Source organism: Mus caroli, chromosome 10 (genome assembly GCF_900094665.2).
Source record: "Mus caroli chromosome 10, CAROLI_EIJ_v1.1, whole genome shotgun sequence".
Classification (NCBI taxonomy): domain Eukaryota; kingdom Metazoa; phylum Chordata; class Mammalia; order Rodentia; family Muridae; genus Mus; species Mus caroli.
In genome coordinates, this window is record NC_034579.1 from 27070893 (window position 1) to 27089835 (window position 18943).

The 18943-nt window shown below is 41.3% G+C and overlaps 1 protein-coding gene across 1 annotated transcript; it reads left to right on the forward strand.

Moving 5' to 3' along the window:
* The first annotated feature begins 2357 nt into the window (after positions 1-2357).
* Positions 2358-18561, forward strand: Hddc2 (HD domain containing 2). The gene is made up of 6 exons (XM_021174990.2): positions 2358-2447; positions 3504-3625; positions 5274-5376; positions 9288-9356; positions 16424-16562; positions 18254-18561. Exons 1-6 carry the CDS (start codon positions 2367-2369, stop codon positions 18349-18351), a joined length of 612 nt encoding a protein of 203 aa, XP_021030649.2. The 5' UTR covers positions 2358-2366; the 3' UTR covers positions 18352-18561.
* The last annotated feature ends 382 nt before the right edge of the window (positions 18562-18943 follow it).

Consider the following 18943-nt stretch of genomic DNA (forward strand, 5'->3'; position numbering starts at 1 on the left):
ATGGATTCACTCATTAAGACAGAACTACTGTGCTTTAATCCTCTCAAAAATGCCTTCATGGATGCACTTAGAGGTGTGCTTTATGAAACCATTGGGTGTTTCTCAATCTAGTCAAATTAAGAATGGAGATTAAACTTTTAGTTAGGTTTTTGTTTTTTGAGACAGAGGTTTTCTGTGTAGTTCTGGTTGTCCAAGAACTCACTCAGAAAAGGCTGTCCTAGTACCAGCTGGACCTGAACTCAGATAGTTGTTTGCCTCTGGCCCTGAGTGCTAGGATTAAAGGCATGTACCACCATGTGCCAAAAAAAAAAAAAAATAGGTTTTAAGATAAATGATCAGACTTTCACTGATAGATCCCTAGTACTAGTCTTTGGAATAAATTGTAGAATCAAGTGAATACATTGAATATTGACTTGAGTAGTTATTAAATTTCTGTTGTATGGAAACATCAACTAAATGGTCAATGTTTAAAGGAACAAGTCAGTAATTTTTCAGAGGTTTCACCTGCCAAGATTCCCCTGACGTGGAAAGCTGGAGCTTAGGTCCAGGTCAGAGTTCACTCCATGCTATGCTGCTTGTCTCCTCTAGGGTCAGTAACTCACCTAAACACTGCCTACAACTCTGCTGGCCTCTCAAAAAGCCACACTACACACCCGAGGCAGCACACACTTCTTACATCCCTGAGAACCACTGTGTTCCTTTGCAAGAGATCTTTAAGTAACACCAGTGGTTCAAGACATCTGTCACTCATGAGGTCTCTCCATGTTTCCTCTGCTCCTATTCTAAGAAGAATGTTCTTTCCCTGCTAAATCTTGATGTAGGTGATGGGTGCTGTCAGACCACAGTCTAGGAATGGAGTTGAGCAAGGGGGATTTTAAGTGCTTGTGAGAAAACTCCAAGAAAACAAGGCAAGAGTCTTATGACCACAGCTTCTTCAAACCCCAGAATTGTTCTTGGAATGTGTTTTTTTTTTACTCCTCCCAGGTATAGTGGATAGGAGTGAGTTATTTCAGCTGATACTGTTCATGTGCATCTATGAAAAAACATTTTCTTGTCACATATGGCTTGTCTTTGTCATTAAATACTTTACTCATTTGAATCTTCTTAACCCTCAGAGTACAAATTGCTGGATGCTCTGAATAAAGAGCCCCTACTCTCCCAAGTTCACACTGTCAAACTAGGGTGGTAAGCAAGGTGCTATTTAAGATATTCTACTTCCATAAAGTCCTATTTATGATTTCCAGAAAGTTTTATACTCTAAAAAGCCACTTTCACGGGCATTTTTACTGTGATAACATCTGATTCAAACACTCTGATTAGTGTGACTAACAGTATGATTTATAGGGAGGAAGCAGATAGGGACTATATATAAAAACAGGAATAGGGCCTTCTACACCTAGGATCACTACTCACCTACCCTCAGTGCTGGAGAGCGCTTGGGACCTCGTGCACAACTACACTATACTGCCAACTTTTAATTTCTTCTGTAGAGCTAACTTTATAATCCTGATTGCTGCTCATGGATGCTGCCTCAGGGTTCTGTAGAATCTACTGAGCAACATTCTATACCAACATTATGCTATGATGACTATACATTTTCTACTATAGTTCCCAGTATAGTATTCGGGCTCATATGGAAGAGGTGGTAGATATATCAAGTAGTGAGAAACGAGAACAGACAATGGTTCATTAGAACCATCACCTTTTAGGGCCCTGTAAACAAATAAACCTACTTTGTTACAAATAAAATTGGAATTCCTTTTTATTTCTCTTTCTTCTTGAATCTTATTCATATCCTCAACTCCCTCTGCTTGAATTTGTCCATATCCATTAACTGCATTTAAAAGTTTGTACCATCAAATTGTCAATGGAAACTAGTCAGGTAGTCCTGGAAGATCCTGATCAGTTTCTGGCAGAATGGGTGCTTGTGGTTTCACCATGGGCTTCCTCTTACTAGCCCATTTCCTGCTTCCTCCAAATTCTCCTGGTATGTCTGCCAAGCATTGCCTCCCTTCACAGGCTTGCCCAGTGCCTTTGTTAAACTGGTTATGGATGTTCAGCCTTTAAGTGAAGCTTTTTATAGCTAGCTCTTCCTGCCAATCAGACACTGGGCTTCTAAGAAGCAAGGTTTGCAGGCATTATCCAGCTTCATCCTCCTTAGGCCTTTCTGCCTTTAGCGTCAAGCTGCGATCCATGTGAAAGTTGATGGTTACTTGAGCAGAGACCATCCAAAGTCTGAGCACAGACCTTAGTCCAGAGAAAGTGCTCTACCAAAGGACGAAGTGGGGCTGTGAGGAGGAGCCAAAGGGTGGGGAGGAGCTGAAGGGGAATGGGGAGGGGCTTGAGTTTGACACCGCCCAGCTCTTATGCACTTCAGCATGGCTTCGGCCTCATCCGGCTCTGGAGCCGGGCTGTTGCGTTTTCTGCGTCTAGTTGGGCAGCTCAAGGTGAGCAGATGGGATCGGCTTGGCCGGGAGGCGGTGCGGCCCAGCTCAGGCTCCGACCTCACGCAACCTCCCTCGCTCAGCCCGGCGTTGCGCGGCCTGGATGTGCGGAGAAGGAGCTGGCGGGTACGCAGCCGAGGCTGGACCGGGGACTCGCGCACGCTCCGTGCCCAGCGCGGCCACAGCCCAGGCCATGGCGATGCTGCGGAGCGGCAGCGGAAGGCAGGAGCTGAAGCCCCTGCACGTAGGCTGTGAAAACCTTCCTCTGTCACCGTGACTTCCGGAACTGTTGGTTTCAGTAATTCGGTTTCAGCGTGCACCAGCCCTTGCTTGGCAGAGCTTGTGCAGAGCCCCCTTTGTTCCAAGATGAGCTGTTCTGTAACACTGTGACTATTTGTGAAATTCTTTAGATGCATAGAACTCCCAGAGAAAATGCAGACTTACACAGGTTGAGAAGTAGTGAAAGGCTTGACTGTCATGGAAACTCCTCCAAGCCATCTGAGTTAGAATTGGAGAGTCTGTCACATGTTGCATGTACAGAATATTCTATTATTGTATGAAATGAGTTTTTGGACGGCACAAATCTTCTACTCTCGTAGATAGGAAAAATACTGGGGCTTTGCTTTGCATTTTTCCTAACTACACCACAGATGAACAGCACAGGCTGGCAGCCTGGAACTTGGGTCTTCACCTGTTGAGTTCTCAGATTCCAGGCGTGTACCACCAGGAGAACCTCCAGTTTTGCTTTTATCTCTATAAACTTTTTGTGTATTATCCCATAGTTATGCTTCACTAGCACAGAGTAAAGACTATTGGACTTTTGTATACTTTTGAATATTTTTGTATATTTGTGAATTGTCCACTCACTAGTAATATTTCAGATTTTTATCGATATGATTAGTTTAAATGAAACATTTTTTTAAAAATAGTCTTGGTTTGAAACCACGACTCAGCTGACATGTGGCTCTGTGGCCATTCTCTGGCATTTTCATGAAGAACACCTGTCATTTTTGTTGTTGTTCCCAGTGATAGTGTTTTTTTAATTCCTTATCTTATTAGAGAGTTCCACGGACTGGCTGGGTATACAGAAATGTCGAAAAGCCAGAAAGCGTGTCAGATCACATGTACCGGATGGCAGTTATGGCCATGGTGACCAGAGATGACCGTCTTAACAAGGATAGGTAAGTTATTTGAACATTGATGCTTATGAAGGTTTCTGGACTCTGTGTGAGGATTACTTCAGTTGTAAACTATAGTAAGTTTTCTGTTGTTACATTCTGCATTGGTCTCAGGGGAAACAAGTGAGAAGTTAGAGCCTTTAAAGGGTGAATATGTGTGAATTGTATCTTTGCATTAGTATTTATTTGGCTTTGAGCTATCTGCTTTTATGAATAATGATAGCCATTTCTGAGGCCATATTGTTGAACTAATGTGGCAGTAACTACATAGGAGCTATAAAGAGTTAGCATCTCTTTAGATCATCAGCAAGTTTTTTTTTTAAATGCTTGATAATCACAAGACAAGAGTTTACAAAGAAGACAGCAAATGAATTGCACAGGACTGATGTGGCTTCAATAAAAATTACAAAATAAGTTAGGGTAGGAAATTAGCCAGTTGTTCCAGTAGCAGGGAAGATCTCATGTTCTTGGTTGGTCTTCACGGGTTAGATGGCATCTGAGCTGAGTGACACAGGTCAAGAAGTAGTGAAAGGCTTTGCGTATAGAGTATCCAGAAACAAAATGCTGGTGGTGGGGAGGTAATGGAGTACTTTGGGGAATAACAGGAAGTAAGGTTGACTTCAGGGATGTTTTGGGGGAGCCCAGCAAGTCCTGTTGCTCTGCAGATAGAGTAGAACTTAGGGAATTTTTGGCAAACAAAGAAAAACCACAAGACAAAAATGAAAGTCAATTGGAGATATGAATGAAGTTGGTCAGAGATTTTGACCTGGACCAGAAAAAAAAAAATGGAGGTGGGAAACCTAGGAGGCTTTGAGACTATTTGTTGAGTATTAAGACTGAAAAATGCCAGCCATTCTGGGGCACCTGCCTCATTATTTGCACCTGCCATTCTGATGATTATTCTCATAGCCATGAGTTAAATGATCAGTATGGAATGAGAACATTATTTAATGTAATTTTCAGGTCTCCCCTCTGAAGTACTTCCCTCTATCCCCTGTTAGTGATTCTGGGCATCATACTCAGGGCCTTGTGCGTTGTAGGCCAGTACACTACAAGCTGTAAGGTCAGTAGCCTTACTATACAAATTCAAAACCCTATCAGTTCAGCTGCATCCATTACTGTATATATTGACCGTTTTGGCAGTAGACATTGGAGTTCTAAATTTTGTGTAAGTAAAACATCTCCTGACTTCCTGGAACCTCCTAAAATGAGCATTTGTAAAATCAACCATTTTTTTCAAAGTCAGTTTATCCTATACTCTCAGACCATATAGATAGATAGTATTGTGTTAAGTATTTATAAGCAATTCTGATTCAGGACTAATATAGGTTGGTAGAGTATAATTAGTTTAGAAAGTATCGTATTAAAATAGTCTATGGGGGAGAGAAAGAAAAATATATTATTAAGCTTAAAAATAGTATAGAGGGCTGGAGAGATTAGCTCAGTAATTAAGAGTACTGACTGCTCTTCCCAAGGTCTGAGTTCAATTTCCAGCACCCACATGGTGGTTCACAACCGTCTGTAATGGGATCAGATGGTGTGTCTGAAGACAATGGTAGTTTGTTAACATACATTTAAAAAGATTGTATAGAAAGGACACTTATAGTGAATTTGATTTTGTATAATTATTCAACATTTCTTGCCTGGTCAGATGTATACGCCTAGCCCTGGTACATGATATGGCAGAATGCATCGTTGGGGACATAGCACCCGCAGATAACATCCCTAAAGAAGAGAAACACAGGAGAGAAGAGGTCAGTGCTGGTTATCGACTCTGTAAAAGACCTCACGGAGGACCTGTCCCCTAAGCAAATCCATTCACTAGCCCTGTTGCAATATAGGAGGCATTGCCTAGCCAGTCTCAGAAGGGGAATGTTGGAGAGGGTGTCTGTCGAGATTTAGGGCCTAAGTGTTCAGATGGAGCTCAACTTATGACAGTCAACTAGCTGAGTCTGTATAGAGTTTGTAAACAACTAGCTGAGTCTGTATAGAGTTTGTAGACAACTAGCTGAGTCTGTATAGAGCTGAGTCTGTATAGAGTTTGTAGACAACTATCTGAATCTGTATAGAGTTTGGAGACAACTAGCTGTGTATGTATAGTTGGTAGATATCTAGTTCAGTTTGTATAGAGTTAGTAGACAACTAGTTGAATATGTATAGAGTTTAGTACTCAATAGCTTAGACTTTGTGGGACTAATGACAAAAGGCTTTCAAGAAAGGCTTGCAGTCCATACTGACTGTTTTTAGAAAGTTAACGGTCTTCTCTAAGCAAGGGTTTCTTTACCACAGAATTGGTTTTGGCTTATATCCCTCCTACCCCCCATTGTTTAATGTAAAAATAAGACTATATGCCTGTTCCTGCTGTGTTTGACTCAGGAACAGATGGTCATGTTGGTTTTCTATTTTCTTTTCTCTCTTTATTTTGGTTCTTTAGGACAGGCTTTCTCTGTGTAGCCCCAGCTCTCCTCAAACTCACTCTGTAGACCAGGCTGGCCTTCAACTCAGAGATTCTCCTGTCTCTGCCTCCCAAGTGCTCAGATTAAAGGTGTGTACCACTACCACCTGGCTTTTAAGCCTATACCACCTGGTATTCCCAGGCAGTCTCCCATCCAAATACTAGCCAGGCCTGCCTCTGTTCTAAAATCAGACAAAATGGGGCATGTTCAGGGTCATATGACAGTAGACAGGCTTCAGTCTTAGTGTGTATAGATAAATGGCATGGCTTTCATTAGAATAGAAGAAATAGCTGGGACTTAACTCAATGTGTGGAAATTATCTCCCCCATCACAGGTAATCTCTTTGGAGAGAAATTCTCTAAATCACAAATATATTCATTATTATAATTACTGTTTAGTAAAATTTTAAGTTAGTCCTGTAGAGGCTAGAAATTTAAAAAGTAAAAAAAAAAAAAAAATGCATTCACAGAGATAAAAAGCTTACATAAGATACTAAATTAGGATCAGTGGAAGCTACAAACTCTGAGGCCAGGGCTAGAAAGAGACATTTTTGAGGCAGATGCAGAAAAACACAGGAAGAAGGCTCCCTTAATCCCTTCCTCCTCCACCTCTTAACTCTTTCATCCTTACAGCTGAAGAAGGGTGGAATCGCTTACTGCAAACGACTTGTCTCATGGGCCTGTGAAGTTGGTCTTAAGTCATTTAGTAAGGAAGCTCTTATCAAGATGGCTTAATACAGAAGGTAGGTTTAAGAAGCTATTTTCAAAGCTGGTGGAGACTAGAGCTAAAGTCCCAAAGAAGAAAGAAGATCCCATTCAGAACTGGAATTAATTTAGGTTCAAACCACGCTAAACCACCTTGGAAATGTTATAAGACTGGGTCATCTGTCCATCTTCCTCCCAAAGGACAGGTTCAAACTATAGCCTGTACATCATGAGAGAAGGAAATATTTCTCAGTATAGGTCTGGACTGTTGTGAAAAAAAAAAAAAAAAAACCCTTAGTTTGCTTGACAGAATTCATACAGAAAGAAAGCAATCTGCTGCAATTCTCGGTTACAGAAAGGAATTGGCACTTGAACCAGAGGATGATGGGTAATGAAGTGTGATCTAGAGTAAGAGGATGGAGAAGAAAGTCCTGGCTGGTGAAGCTTGGTGGAGGACGTTGGTTTCATTTCTGTATAAATACAGACATTAAAGTGAAAAGTCATGCCGAAGATTGCTGTGGACAGAGGAGCTGGCATGGGGAAATGTGCCAGGAAAGGAGATACACTGTCACTCTGGAAGGGCATGAGGGTTTTCTCCACAGAGAGCATGCCAGGAACTTCTCAAGAGGAATTGCAGACATAGTAAAGGTAGCACAGCTGCCAGAGGTGGAGGAACATAATGACTCCTGACAGGATGGGTCCTGCTTAGTGTCACCTGGGGGAGGAGCGCAAGGTTCTGAACATCCATGGTGCTTGCTGCTCTCTTCTGGAGTGCCACATTCTGGGTAGGAAAAACCCTTTCTGGCCCCCATCATCTTTGCTGCCGCCTACTCCTGCTGATTCACAGAGGAATAAACGTCATAGGCAGAAGACCCAAGCAAGCCTCTTAGAGAACATCAAGTTCTTGGCTGAGAAACCCAGGGTCTAGAGAGAGCTGGCAAGTCATTACCACTTCAGGCCACTGGTCTAGGTTCAAAAACAGGAAGGTTGGGATTCCTTTTACAGATGGTGTTTATGCACAAGATTTGGCTCTCTGAGACATGCATTAAGATAATTAAATGAAGGCTCCTTGCCCTCAGCAGAGACATGCATAATATTAACCTGAAGCATCATTTGCCCAGAAATTTCTTGCCTGATGGGCAGGATTTTCCAAGAGCATAATAATTTTTATCAGTAAGAAGCTTTTTAATAGGTCAGTATTTGGATGGTGTGGTCTCTGAAATGCTATTTCAGGCTTTGGGATGTGCTCATAAAAGTAAAGTATCTTGCATAAGGGAGTCAAGGGCTACATTTTGTTCTGCTATGTTCAGTACTGGGCCAGTGAGCTAAGAAGAGGCAGACAAATAATTCCTGTTCAAAGCAAAGTGTTTAAGCATGTACTCCAAGTAGATTGGGCTTCAATATACCTATACTCAAATGTCTTTTGAGGACTTCTGAAAAATAAAACAAGAAATAATGTATTGCTGGGATAGTACGGTAAAATACACCGTTTATGGAGACAATATATAAAAATTATTTTCTCAAGTTCATTGCGAAGATTTACAATAAAGAAACAAGAAGAATGAAAGTATAAAATAGAATTCCTGCCACTCTGGGTGATGTGATCCTATAATTATGTGTCTGAGCAAGCCACTCAGGATGGTGCCTCCACCCATAAGAGCAAATTGCTGGTACTGGTAAGTTCTGCTTGCTCTAGATGCAGCTGTAAGCTACAGGGCATGCTTCCTTCCATTGTTTTATAAATATGCACACAAATACCCATTCCTCTTCTCTAATTCATTGTTTTCTTTTATATGAGACCTTGCTCTTATTGAAGTTTATGTTTAACAGCTTATCCTTTTCAAAGAGTTTAGCCTCTGGTTAACACCAGAATAGAGTAAGAGGTAGACAGGGTGAAATGGTGAAAGACTTTAAGGCTATTTGGAAGCCAGTTGCCCTTTAAAAGATGTGACGTTTTGGTGAGCGGTAGAGTGGTCAAAGGGAAGGAAGAGGCTGGACTGCAGATACCACATAGAACTTAGAAGTACTTATGAGTGAGGGAAGACTCTGCTGGACAGACACATCCTGGGAAGGCCCCAGAGTGGCCAGCATCCCTTCAAGCAGTTTCTGGGGACACAGTCATTCAACCCCACTGGCTATTGTCCTGCTCTGTGACACTGCGGACGACCACCAGAGCATAGGAGAGTGCTTTCGGATGGGCAGTCACTTGAGATGGTAAGCTCCTTTGGAGCAGAGAGGATAGAGTGTTCAGCAGTGCGTTCTGGGAAACAGTGTAATTTCTGTTATGTCATAGTGACACTAATTGCCTTTCTGTGTGATGCTTTTAAGTTTTGAAATAATGGAAGTAATAGAAGATGAATACAATTTTTTTTTTAATGGAACCAGTAAAGGCCAGTTTACTAGGAGTTATTCAAAAGATTCCAAGTCCCTTATTTGGCTTTTGTAGACTTAGATACTGTCTTAGATGAAGGTGAATGTAAAAAACGTAATGGTTTCATATTTCAGGAGGCTATGAAACATATAACCCAGCTGCTGCCAGAGGACCTCAGGAAGGAGCTATATGAACTCTGGGAAGTGAGTATACATTCTGGGCTCATTTTATATTTATTGTTATTGAATTGTGTATGGCTTGCCTGTGTTTTAGTTGCTCAGATTATGTAACTAGTGTCTAAATTTGCTGTGGTTTTGCCTCCCAGCTGCTGCAGAAACTTCTCTGCACTTATTGAGGTTTTCCTTTTTCTTTTTGCTTTTTGTTTTGTTTGTCCACACCCATGTACCCATACCTAACTCTTTTATTTGTGTGCATGCATCCTCATGTGTGTGTGAGTGTGCAGGTGAACGTTGGCTGTCGTTCCTTAGGTATCCCTCACTTTGCTTTTGAGACAAGGTCTCTAAGGGCCACAGCCGCTTTAGAATTACAGCATGCTAGCTTCCACTTTGGTTCTGGGGATTGAATTTAAGACCTCTTGTATGCAAATAAGCTCTTTTACTGACTGAGCTGCAGCAGAATGTGTCTTTGGGGAATACTGGTTTCCATCTAAAAGCATATACTTTTAAGTAGCTTTTGAAGTATGCTCTGTAAGGTGGGGAATAGCAGAATAAAGTAAGGTTTCACTTCATCCAGGCAGAGAAAAAGAGGAGATGTGAACTTATGAGGTGAATTTCATTATCTCTTAAGGACAAAACACTCCTAGAATTTGGAAAGCTTTCTAAGAATCTGCCTATCTGTGCCTCATATTTGTTGTAAACCCAGTGGCATGGCAGCATCTATAGAATTGTGTTCTTTGTTGGCCACCAGCAACTAACTGAAATTTTCTCTGAAAAATCTACAGGATTAAAATAGTCTCATCCAAGTAGAATTTTGGATTTGAGTAAATATAAAACACTTGATAACTCCCAAGTAGGTAGCAGTTGTTTTGTCTTATACACATACTTGATGAACCTTATCAAAGAATCCTGATGGGGAGAACCCCTCCTTGCCTCTATGTTATTTAGTGGTTGTGATCTTGGCATGCTCTGCCCATTCTGGTCTCCACCCATCCACTGCATGGTGTCCTTTTCTGCTAGAGTCTGTGTCTAAACATCCTGGATTAGGCCTATATTATAACTCGGTCACTTCTGTAGAGGCCCTATTTCCATGTAAGACGTAGCCATAGGTCACAGGCAGAAAGGAAAAGGAACAATTGATGTGCAGGTACATGGGTTTTGGTAACAGACTGTCAGTGTTCATGGGCTTGTTTTCTTATTTCTTAGCTTCATGACTTAGGGCAATTTAATTTCTCCATGTCTTCATCTAGTCATCTGTGATAAATAGCAGTATATAGATATGGGGATTAAAGTAATTAATATATGTAAAATGCTTAGAACATAGAGAGTTCAAGTCTGTCTCTATTCCATATACTCTGTTTGGTTTGCTTTCAGTACCTATGTCCTGATATTGGTACCTGTAGAACTTAGTGTAATACTTGCTACATAGAAAATCACAGCTGGTGGATATTTTTATTTTTAGTGTGGTCACCACAGTTGTTCACCATTATAAACATCTGCCAGCCTAGAGGTTTAAGGGGTTAGACAATCTGGATTATGTCTTTCACTATAAAAGTGAAATTATGTTTTAGTAAACCAGGAGAAAGTTGTGAGAATATCACAGAAAAGTTACACTTTTTACTTTGTATTGTTGGTTTTCTCTGGGTAGCCGTGAAATCCTGGAACTTGCTTTGTAGATTAGGCTGGCCTTGAACTCATAGAGATGTGCCTGCTGCTGTCTCCTGAGTGCTGGGACTATATCCTTCCAATCCCCAGTGCACACATGGAGCCAGTGTTCCATACTAGCCGCCTATCTGGGGATTCTCTTTACCCTGGAATTTTTTTTCCGTACTGTCAGATGCCCATCAATTAGAGATGCAGTTGGGTTAACAAGTTTCCATTTTGTCTTCATCGTAGAGCAATGTGAGCTCCTAGATCTTGGGAGCAAATGCCACCAGGAGGTCAGAGAAAGGAAGGTGTGAAAGAGGGACATCACAGATAGCAGCCCTCCCTCAGAGCCAGCCTTCCCCACTCTTCTTCTCTTCCCCTTCCTTTCTCTCCTATGACCACCTTCTAGTCCTGCCACTGGGAAACCCTATCCTGAGTCATTTGGTGGCTTGTCACACCTGCAGGTGACAGAGTGTTCTGCTGTTCCTGTACAGTCCCAGGCACTTCCCTGGAATCTCTGCGCATCTATTGTCCTCTTCAAGCATCTGCCTTGCTCCTTACTCTTCTAAGTTTATAGCAGGTCACCCTTTATGTTTGTCTCTAAGTAGGAAAGTAGAGGCTACATGGGTGGAAACTTTTCTAGCTTGTCTTAGCTTGTAGCCACTACCCTGATTTTCATTGAAAACATTTGGATGCCATTTTTATCTTATCGTTCATTCTTAGATGTTGTACTTTAATCTCATGTATATTTTTTAAACTCAATCTGTCCTTTGGATCTCTGTTAACCTATAGTATCTCCTTTTATTCATTTCTTTTGTTTTCAAGTTGTCTCTTGAGGTTTGTAGACTCGTGGCCAGTATTGGAGTCCCTCAAACCTGCATTTACCAGTTGCATACTCATTGTTGAAGTCTTGTGTTCATTTAGGTCGGATCCCTGCGACAAACCTGTAGGTGGATGTTGTATTCATTCCTCTTGAGCTACATTGTCAGAACACAGCCCAAGAATGAAGTTGTGTGCAGAGAATTCTGAATGCATGGGAGAAAACTCCAAGAAAAAAGACAAGAGTCTTGTGACCTCAGTTTTTCCAAAACAGGAAATTGTTTTTGGAATGTGTTTCATGCTTCTCCCAGGTGTAGAGGATAGGAATGAATTTACTTCAGATAATTCATCACAACTGGCTATTGTTGTTTGTTTATATGCCTTTATTTAAAAACAAAACAAAACCTGTTTTTGCTACATAAGGCTTGTCCGTGTGATTGTATACAGCTTGAAGTCCTGAGAACTTTGCTCAGGTGTCATCTTAAACCCCAGAGTATAAATTGTCTGATGCTCTGAATAAAGTTGGCTATTGTTTGACACTTCAGATCTACCTCACTTACGGGCTCTATTCTCCCAGGCCTCACCACCTCTAAAGTGGAGATAGTACATAATTCTTTTTTATGTTTTTAGCCTCTAAACCTTAGAGGTTACAGGAAGGTAACTTAATGTTTTTATTTTGTCGCTTATATATTTTTGTGTTTCTCCCTCGCCTCCTCTTTGGTTGCAGTTCTTACAGGAAAAGTAAGAAAACTGATTGATTTTGTTGACAGCAGGAACGGCCTTGCACCAGCTTCATTCCAAAACACCCAGTCAGTCTGGTCACTTCTAGGCCTGTGCACTCCTGAACAGTTCAGTGTTCGAGACTTCTCTGTGGTTGATTCTTCAGAATGGCTCCTAGAGCATCGTTCCCTAATGTCTTGCATTTCACTCAGTCTCTTGGTAAATTTTTTTTTTTTTTTTTTTTTTAGTTCATAAAATTAACTTTCTCTGGATATAAAATATCTAGCTCATAGTTTCTTTTTCCTGAGTATATTAAGTCCATTTTTCTTTTTCTTCTAACATATAACATTGCTGTCAAAGTCTGGCTGTCAATTTATTCTCATTATATGCCAGATTCTATTCTTATATAGGAGTCCAAAGAATTTCTTTTCTGTCTGTTAATTTTCATTAGAATGTATCTTTGTATTGATCATTCTGAGTTAATTTCCTTGGGTATTTAATCTGTGCTTTTAGTATATTTTAGAAAAAAATGTTACTGCAAGGAAATTTTATTGACATCTAGTTTTTGTTTTTCTTTCTTTCTTTTTTTTATTTTATTTTACTCTTGCATGCTTTTGTTCTTTTTTGCCAGCTGTCAGTGTCTTCCAGTTTCTCGGAAACCCTTTGTATCTTACTTTTTCAAACTGTTAAATGTACACTCTATTTCCGTTTTTACCTCTCTTAGGCGTATTTATTGTGCTCAGTTGCCCCTAGATTCCACATCACTTAGAAATCTTCTCAAAAGTGAGCTTTACCTCTGTTCTTTTCTAGGCCTTTCCATAGTGTCTTACTTTTGTGTGTGTGTCTTTTAGTTTTTTGGGAGTAGTTTGTGGTAGGTTTGATCTACTTTTAGATCTGAGAATATCTTTCTGGTATAAATGGGAAGTGTGTTACTTTCTCTTCTATCTACTAAGTTTGTGTGGGATCTGACCAATGGCATTATCCATTGCTCATCTTGGTTTGAAATCATATTTCCTGAACTGATGGAATAGAATTTAATTCAGGTCTCCCTCCCTTAATTCAGGTGGTAGTTGTTGTTGTTTTTGCTCTGTTTGTGTGTATGGATGGGTGTGTGTGTGTGGTTGTATTGGTGCTTTAATAATGTAATATTAGGGAAATATGGAGACTTTTAAAGGGACTTCTTAACTTTGTTTTCCTTTCCCAAACTTAGGTCTTTTCTTAATCTTGATAACCTTTACTCTACTCAGCTTTTATTTGCTTGCCAGCATGGGTCCCTGTTCTAGTAAAAGATGACCCAGGAGTCAGACAGGGAGTATCTTAGGACTGGACTGTCCTTGTTTAAGCTCCTAGTGCTCATTTACTGTTGGGTGCACAGAATCTTGCCCAGTATCTTTCTGCATACTTGAAGCTTATAGTGAACACCCACTGCCTGCTAAGTGTTTCTTGTACCCCAGTGCTTTCTCCACACAGGTGCCAGTCTTAAGCAGGCTTCTGGAGGTCAGTGGCTTCTCTCACTTGCTTATACTTTGTTTGTTTATTTCAGTTCATAATAATATTTCTCAAATTCTTCCATATTTTCCTGTCCTTGCTGCCCTGATTTTAGAACCTGATTTTCCTGCTTCTAGTTAACCTACTGCCCCACACTGCAAACTGGAGTAATCTTTATGAACACCAAATCTGAATATGCCCCTTCCTGCTGGGACCAACCCCACCACAATGCCCATGATGCTCAGTAAGCTGAGATTCCCTACAGGAAGCCTGGGTCCTGAAAACACCTATGGTTGCTTTCATATTTAGGCCTTTCCTTTTCCTCTTTTGTCCTATGACTCTCAAGTCTGATGTTAGAAATAGTTCTCAGAAATTCTTTAACTGTCAGAATAATTCTCACCCCAAGAGCTTGGTCTACAGTGTTCTTTGCCCAACCCTGACTTTAAATTTACTTATTTTCCATGTACATATGTGTACACGCATGTATGACACAGCACATGTGAAGGTCAAAGAACAACTTACTGTTATTGGTTTTTTATCATTTGCGTTCCAGTCATCAGGCTTGGTGACAAGCACATTTACCTGCTGACTGAAGAGGCATGTCACCAATCCCATGGCTTCTTATTGAAAGATAAATTTACAGAATGCCTTTACAATGAATTTTTAAGGGAAATTCCAACAAATTGCATGTTTTTTAAACTATTCTGTAAATTCATTAGCATTCTCTATACAGTGGGTGGCATTAGATTGCTTTCTGTTGCTAAATAGCATGAACGGTAGCAGCTTGGGGAGGAAAGAGCTTATTTCGCTAACAGGTCCTGGTAATAGTTCATCATTGAGGGAAGGTAGGATAATAACTGAAGCAAGAGGAGAGCCAGGAACTACAGAGGAGCACTGCTTTCTGGTTTGCTCAGTCTGCTTTCTTATACACCCCAGGAGCATCTGCCCAGGGCATGGTACCACTCACAGTAGGCCTGAGCCTTCTCAAATCAATCACTAATTAAGAAAATTCCCCACAGGCGTGCCTATAGGCCATTCTCATAGAAGGAGTTCAATCCAGATTCCCTCTTCCCAGGTGACCCTAGTTTTGTGTCAAGCTAACAAAAAAACTGACCTGCACAACAATATACTGTATTTCTGAACACTCTTAATTTTTTTTTCTTACTGTGAGCAGAAAAGAAATTCTAGATTGGTTTGCTTAATCCGTGATGTTTAAGCTAAATTGTGAACCTGAATTTATTTAACTGTAACTATATAACTATGAATGTGAATGAACACTTAAATAAAATGTAATTTTTTAAAAGTGCCTTTGAGATAAAGCAAAATGTATTAGGCTTCATGTTTAAATGATTCCCCTGTGTAAGATTCAGCTCTTACCAAATTCAAATGACTGCCTTTATAAGAATAAGGCTTCAAATGCAACTGGGAAGCCTTTGAGTGATTTGTATATTGTGTCTCACTGTCAAGAAAGCAGGACTAAATTATTATCTGAACACATCTGTGGTGGAATTACACGGGAATTCTGTGGGAAACCAGTTGGGGTTACTTTGGTCTTGATAGAAGAATGAGTCTGTATAGCATTAATTGGAACTTGTTGTGGCAGGTGATGTGTTCTGCTCTGAGAATGCCCCCTGGAACTCCGTTTCACTCAGAAGGGACAGTGGGAAAGAAAAGGTAGAAATGTTCCTCCCCTCCCACCAGATTCACCATCTCCTGCCACAATGCATACACTGTAGTGTCTGTAAAATTCATAGATTCTCTCTAATGTCCCAAGTAGTTATAACCCAGAGGGTCTTAACTAATTATTCTAGATGGACCACAGGAAGGAAAGAAGGGAGGGAAAGAGGGAAGGAGGGAGGGAGATTAAAACGAAGAATGGTGAAATATGCCTATAATCTCAAGTCCAGGGAGGCACAGATGGGCAGTTCCCTGGGATTCCCTGGCCTCCTAGCCCATGCAGCAAACCACAGGCTGATGAGAGATCCCACCTCTGTCTCAAACATGGTGGACAGCTGTTACAAACATGTTCATCTGCACACGCATATACACCACACACACACACACACACACACACACACACACACACAGAGGCACCCATACATATAATTAAATTTCTTTAAAGAAAAAAAACAAACTGTTGACTTTGAAACCAAGACAGGAAGAGAAGAATTTGGAAGTGTCTGAGACTTCCCCCAGGGCACCCCGTGGTCTTTGTGGAATGTCCTTGCATGGAGTCCTAGTGCTAATCTGTGCCTGCAAGACAGGTGTCTCTAAATATCTGTATACTGTGGAGAAATGCAGTTGGTATTGAATATTTGTTCCCTAAGCTATGATTCTGACTCCATGTACTCAAATAGGAGTACATGGAGAATCCCCTACCTGGCAGCCTAATCATAACCTTTAAATGTCTCTTTCCTTAGGAGTATGAGACTCAGTCTAGTGAAGAAGCCAAATTCGTGAAGCAGCTGGACCAGTGTGAAATGATCCTTCAGGCCTCAGAATACGAAGACCTAGAGAATAAGCCTGGCAGACTTCAAGACTTCTATGATTCCACAGCAGGTACTCATGCACATAGACATTTTTGATTGCTTGGTTTGGTTTACTCTTAGTGTGAGGACTGATGGGATGTTATTGAGCACATCGGTTCCCTCTTCTGACCTTTCAAGTAGAGCATCTGGAAAGAAAATGGGAATGGCGGGATGGTTGAGATGCCAGTGGCACTTGGGAGCACTGTAACATTGGTGGCTGAGCACCATTTTCACATTCTGCCCTGCCACCTGCCAGCTGCTGGTCTCTTGATGTCTCACAGCCCATTGCCTCATCTGAAAACTGCGAACCAAAATTCCTTGGTTTTCAGGGGGAGATAATGAATGTGAAAGGGCTCTTGTCTGTTAGTGCTTTAGACCTGTAAGGCTGGAGTAAGTGATTTAAATCAGGTCTTCCACCTCCTTGCTCCAGATGGGCATTATGGTACCGCATAACACAGCCCTGGCCTCCGAAAGTGTGGGCTTGAATCTTCCTTATGCCACATATAACTGTAAATCTCCATAAACCACTTAGGCTCTCTGAGCCGTTGTTTCCTTTTCCTTACAGTGGGGATAGCTAAGTCTGGTGTGGTACATGCTCACACTCAGGAAGTAGATCCAGAAGTGTTGAGTTTGAGGACAGCTCAGTTAAATAGTAAGACTATCTTTAAAAGCAAGAGCTAAGGATATAGTTCCATAGCAGAGCACTTGCATGGGCCCAGATTCATGTGCAAGGCCCCAGATTCAACCATCCAATATAACCTGGGAACACTAGTAGGACTTACATTATAATATTGTGTCTAGATGTTGGCGGATAATTCCTGTGATCTGCTCGGAGCAGCAGCTGGCACTGTTAGCTGTCTTCATTTTGATAGTTTACAAATCAAGAAGTTATACCTACCGTGTTAAAGATGGTCATTCCTATAGCTTCAAATATGATTCCTTGTTCATTTCCTGGGAGCCCTTTATGGTCAGCTCTGTGTCTATTTCTTCTGAGAGGGTTGTAAGAACAGGCCTTTCTCTGGTCTGCCATGATCCTTGTGTGGCCTCAGCAAGACAAAATCCTGGCTCACAGACTAATCTCCAAAATATTATTTGCATGAAAATGAAACCGGTTCAGTTTTCTTTTTCCAGCTGTTTCCTCTAGACAGGGCTGTCGTTATTTTATACTGAGCTGTTGCCTTGACTTCCCTTCAGCTTTTCTTCTTCTTGTTCTTCCTCCTCCTCCTCTGTGTCCTCTCCCTCTTCCATTTTCCTCTTCTCTATCCCTCCTTCCTCTCCACCTTCCCTTTTATCTGCCCAATCATCATCTCCCCTTTACTTTACAAATTAAGGTGGGAAGTAGGTTTACAGGAAATCACCTCAGTGCTAACTCATTCCTTGTTCACATCCCCTCATAGGAGAATGGAATTAACATCAAATATAATTAGCCCCAGGGCTATCCGCAACAGGTCTCTGCCCTCTCAACTCTCACCCAAGCTTCCCCTACAGTTCCTGATAAAGGCACTCAAGGGCTGCTGTGTAGTGTTCCTCCAGTTCTTCCTAACTCTTTGATTCTCATCTTTGCACCTTCATAACTGTTCTCCTTTACTTTTCCTTGATGCAGAATCTCCTGCTTGGGGATATGGTCCAGCTCAGAGAACAGGGCCCCTGAGAGCCATGGGGTCAAGCTGAAGAAGTGGGTGTCTTCTCTCATCAATATGGAAATGTCTTTTTCCTCCTCAGGAAAATTCAGTCACCCTGAGATAGTCCAGCTTGTTTCTGAGCTGGAAACAGAAAGAAATGCCAGCATGGCCACAGCCTCAGCAGAGCCGGGCTCCTGAGATCGCCTTGCTGCTCCACAGAGCTGCTTTCTTTGTTTCCTGGGGTTTTCCCCAAGATGAGAGTCTGTTTTCTGTTATCTGGACTTGAACAAGAAAGGTGAGATAATCCAAACCCTAAAAGAAGCTCAGGAAGATGCCGTGGATGAAGACTGGAGAAGAGAATGTTTTTCTGTGTGAATTAAAAAAAAAAAAAAAAGCTGTTAAACACTCCAGACTCTGGCTTCTGTTTTGCATTTCTTGAATTCCTTTACTCAGGCTTACCACTAGGCTATATCCTTGAAGGGCAGATTCATTGTAATTTAGGATTTTTAATTATAATTACTTTTAAGACCCGATTCTTCTTCAGATGCAGCAGGAAGCTACCACTGTGCACGTTAATCCTGTGTTGTGTCACCCAGGTGAGAGGCTCATACCACACAGTCTCAAGGCCAGCTTTTGATGCTGTTTAAGAAAATGTTTCACTCTGGCTGGTACAGGCCACCCTAGATCCTCTTCTCACCACTCCCAGCTAGAGCCAGATTTTGAATTTAATCGTGTGCTGCTTTAGGCCCCTGACTGTTGATTTCTAAGCCTGCTAACAGGCTTGCACTGT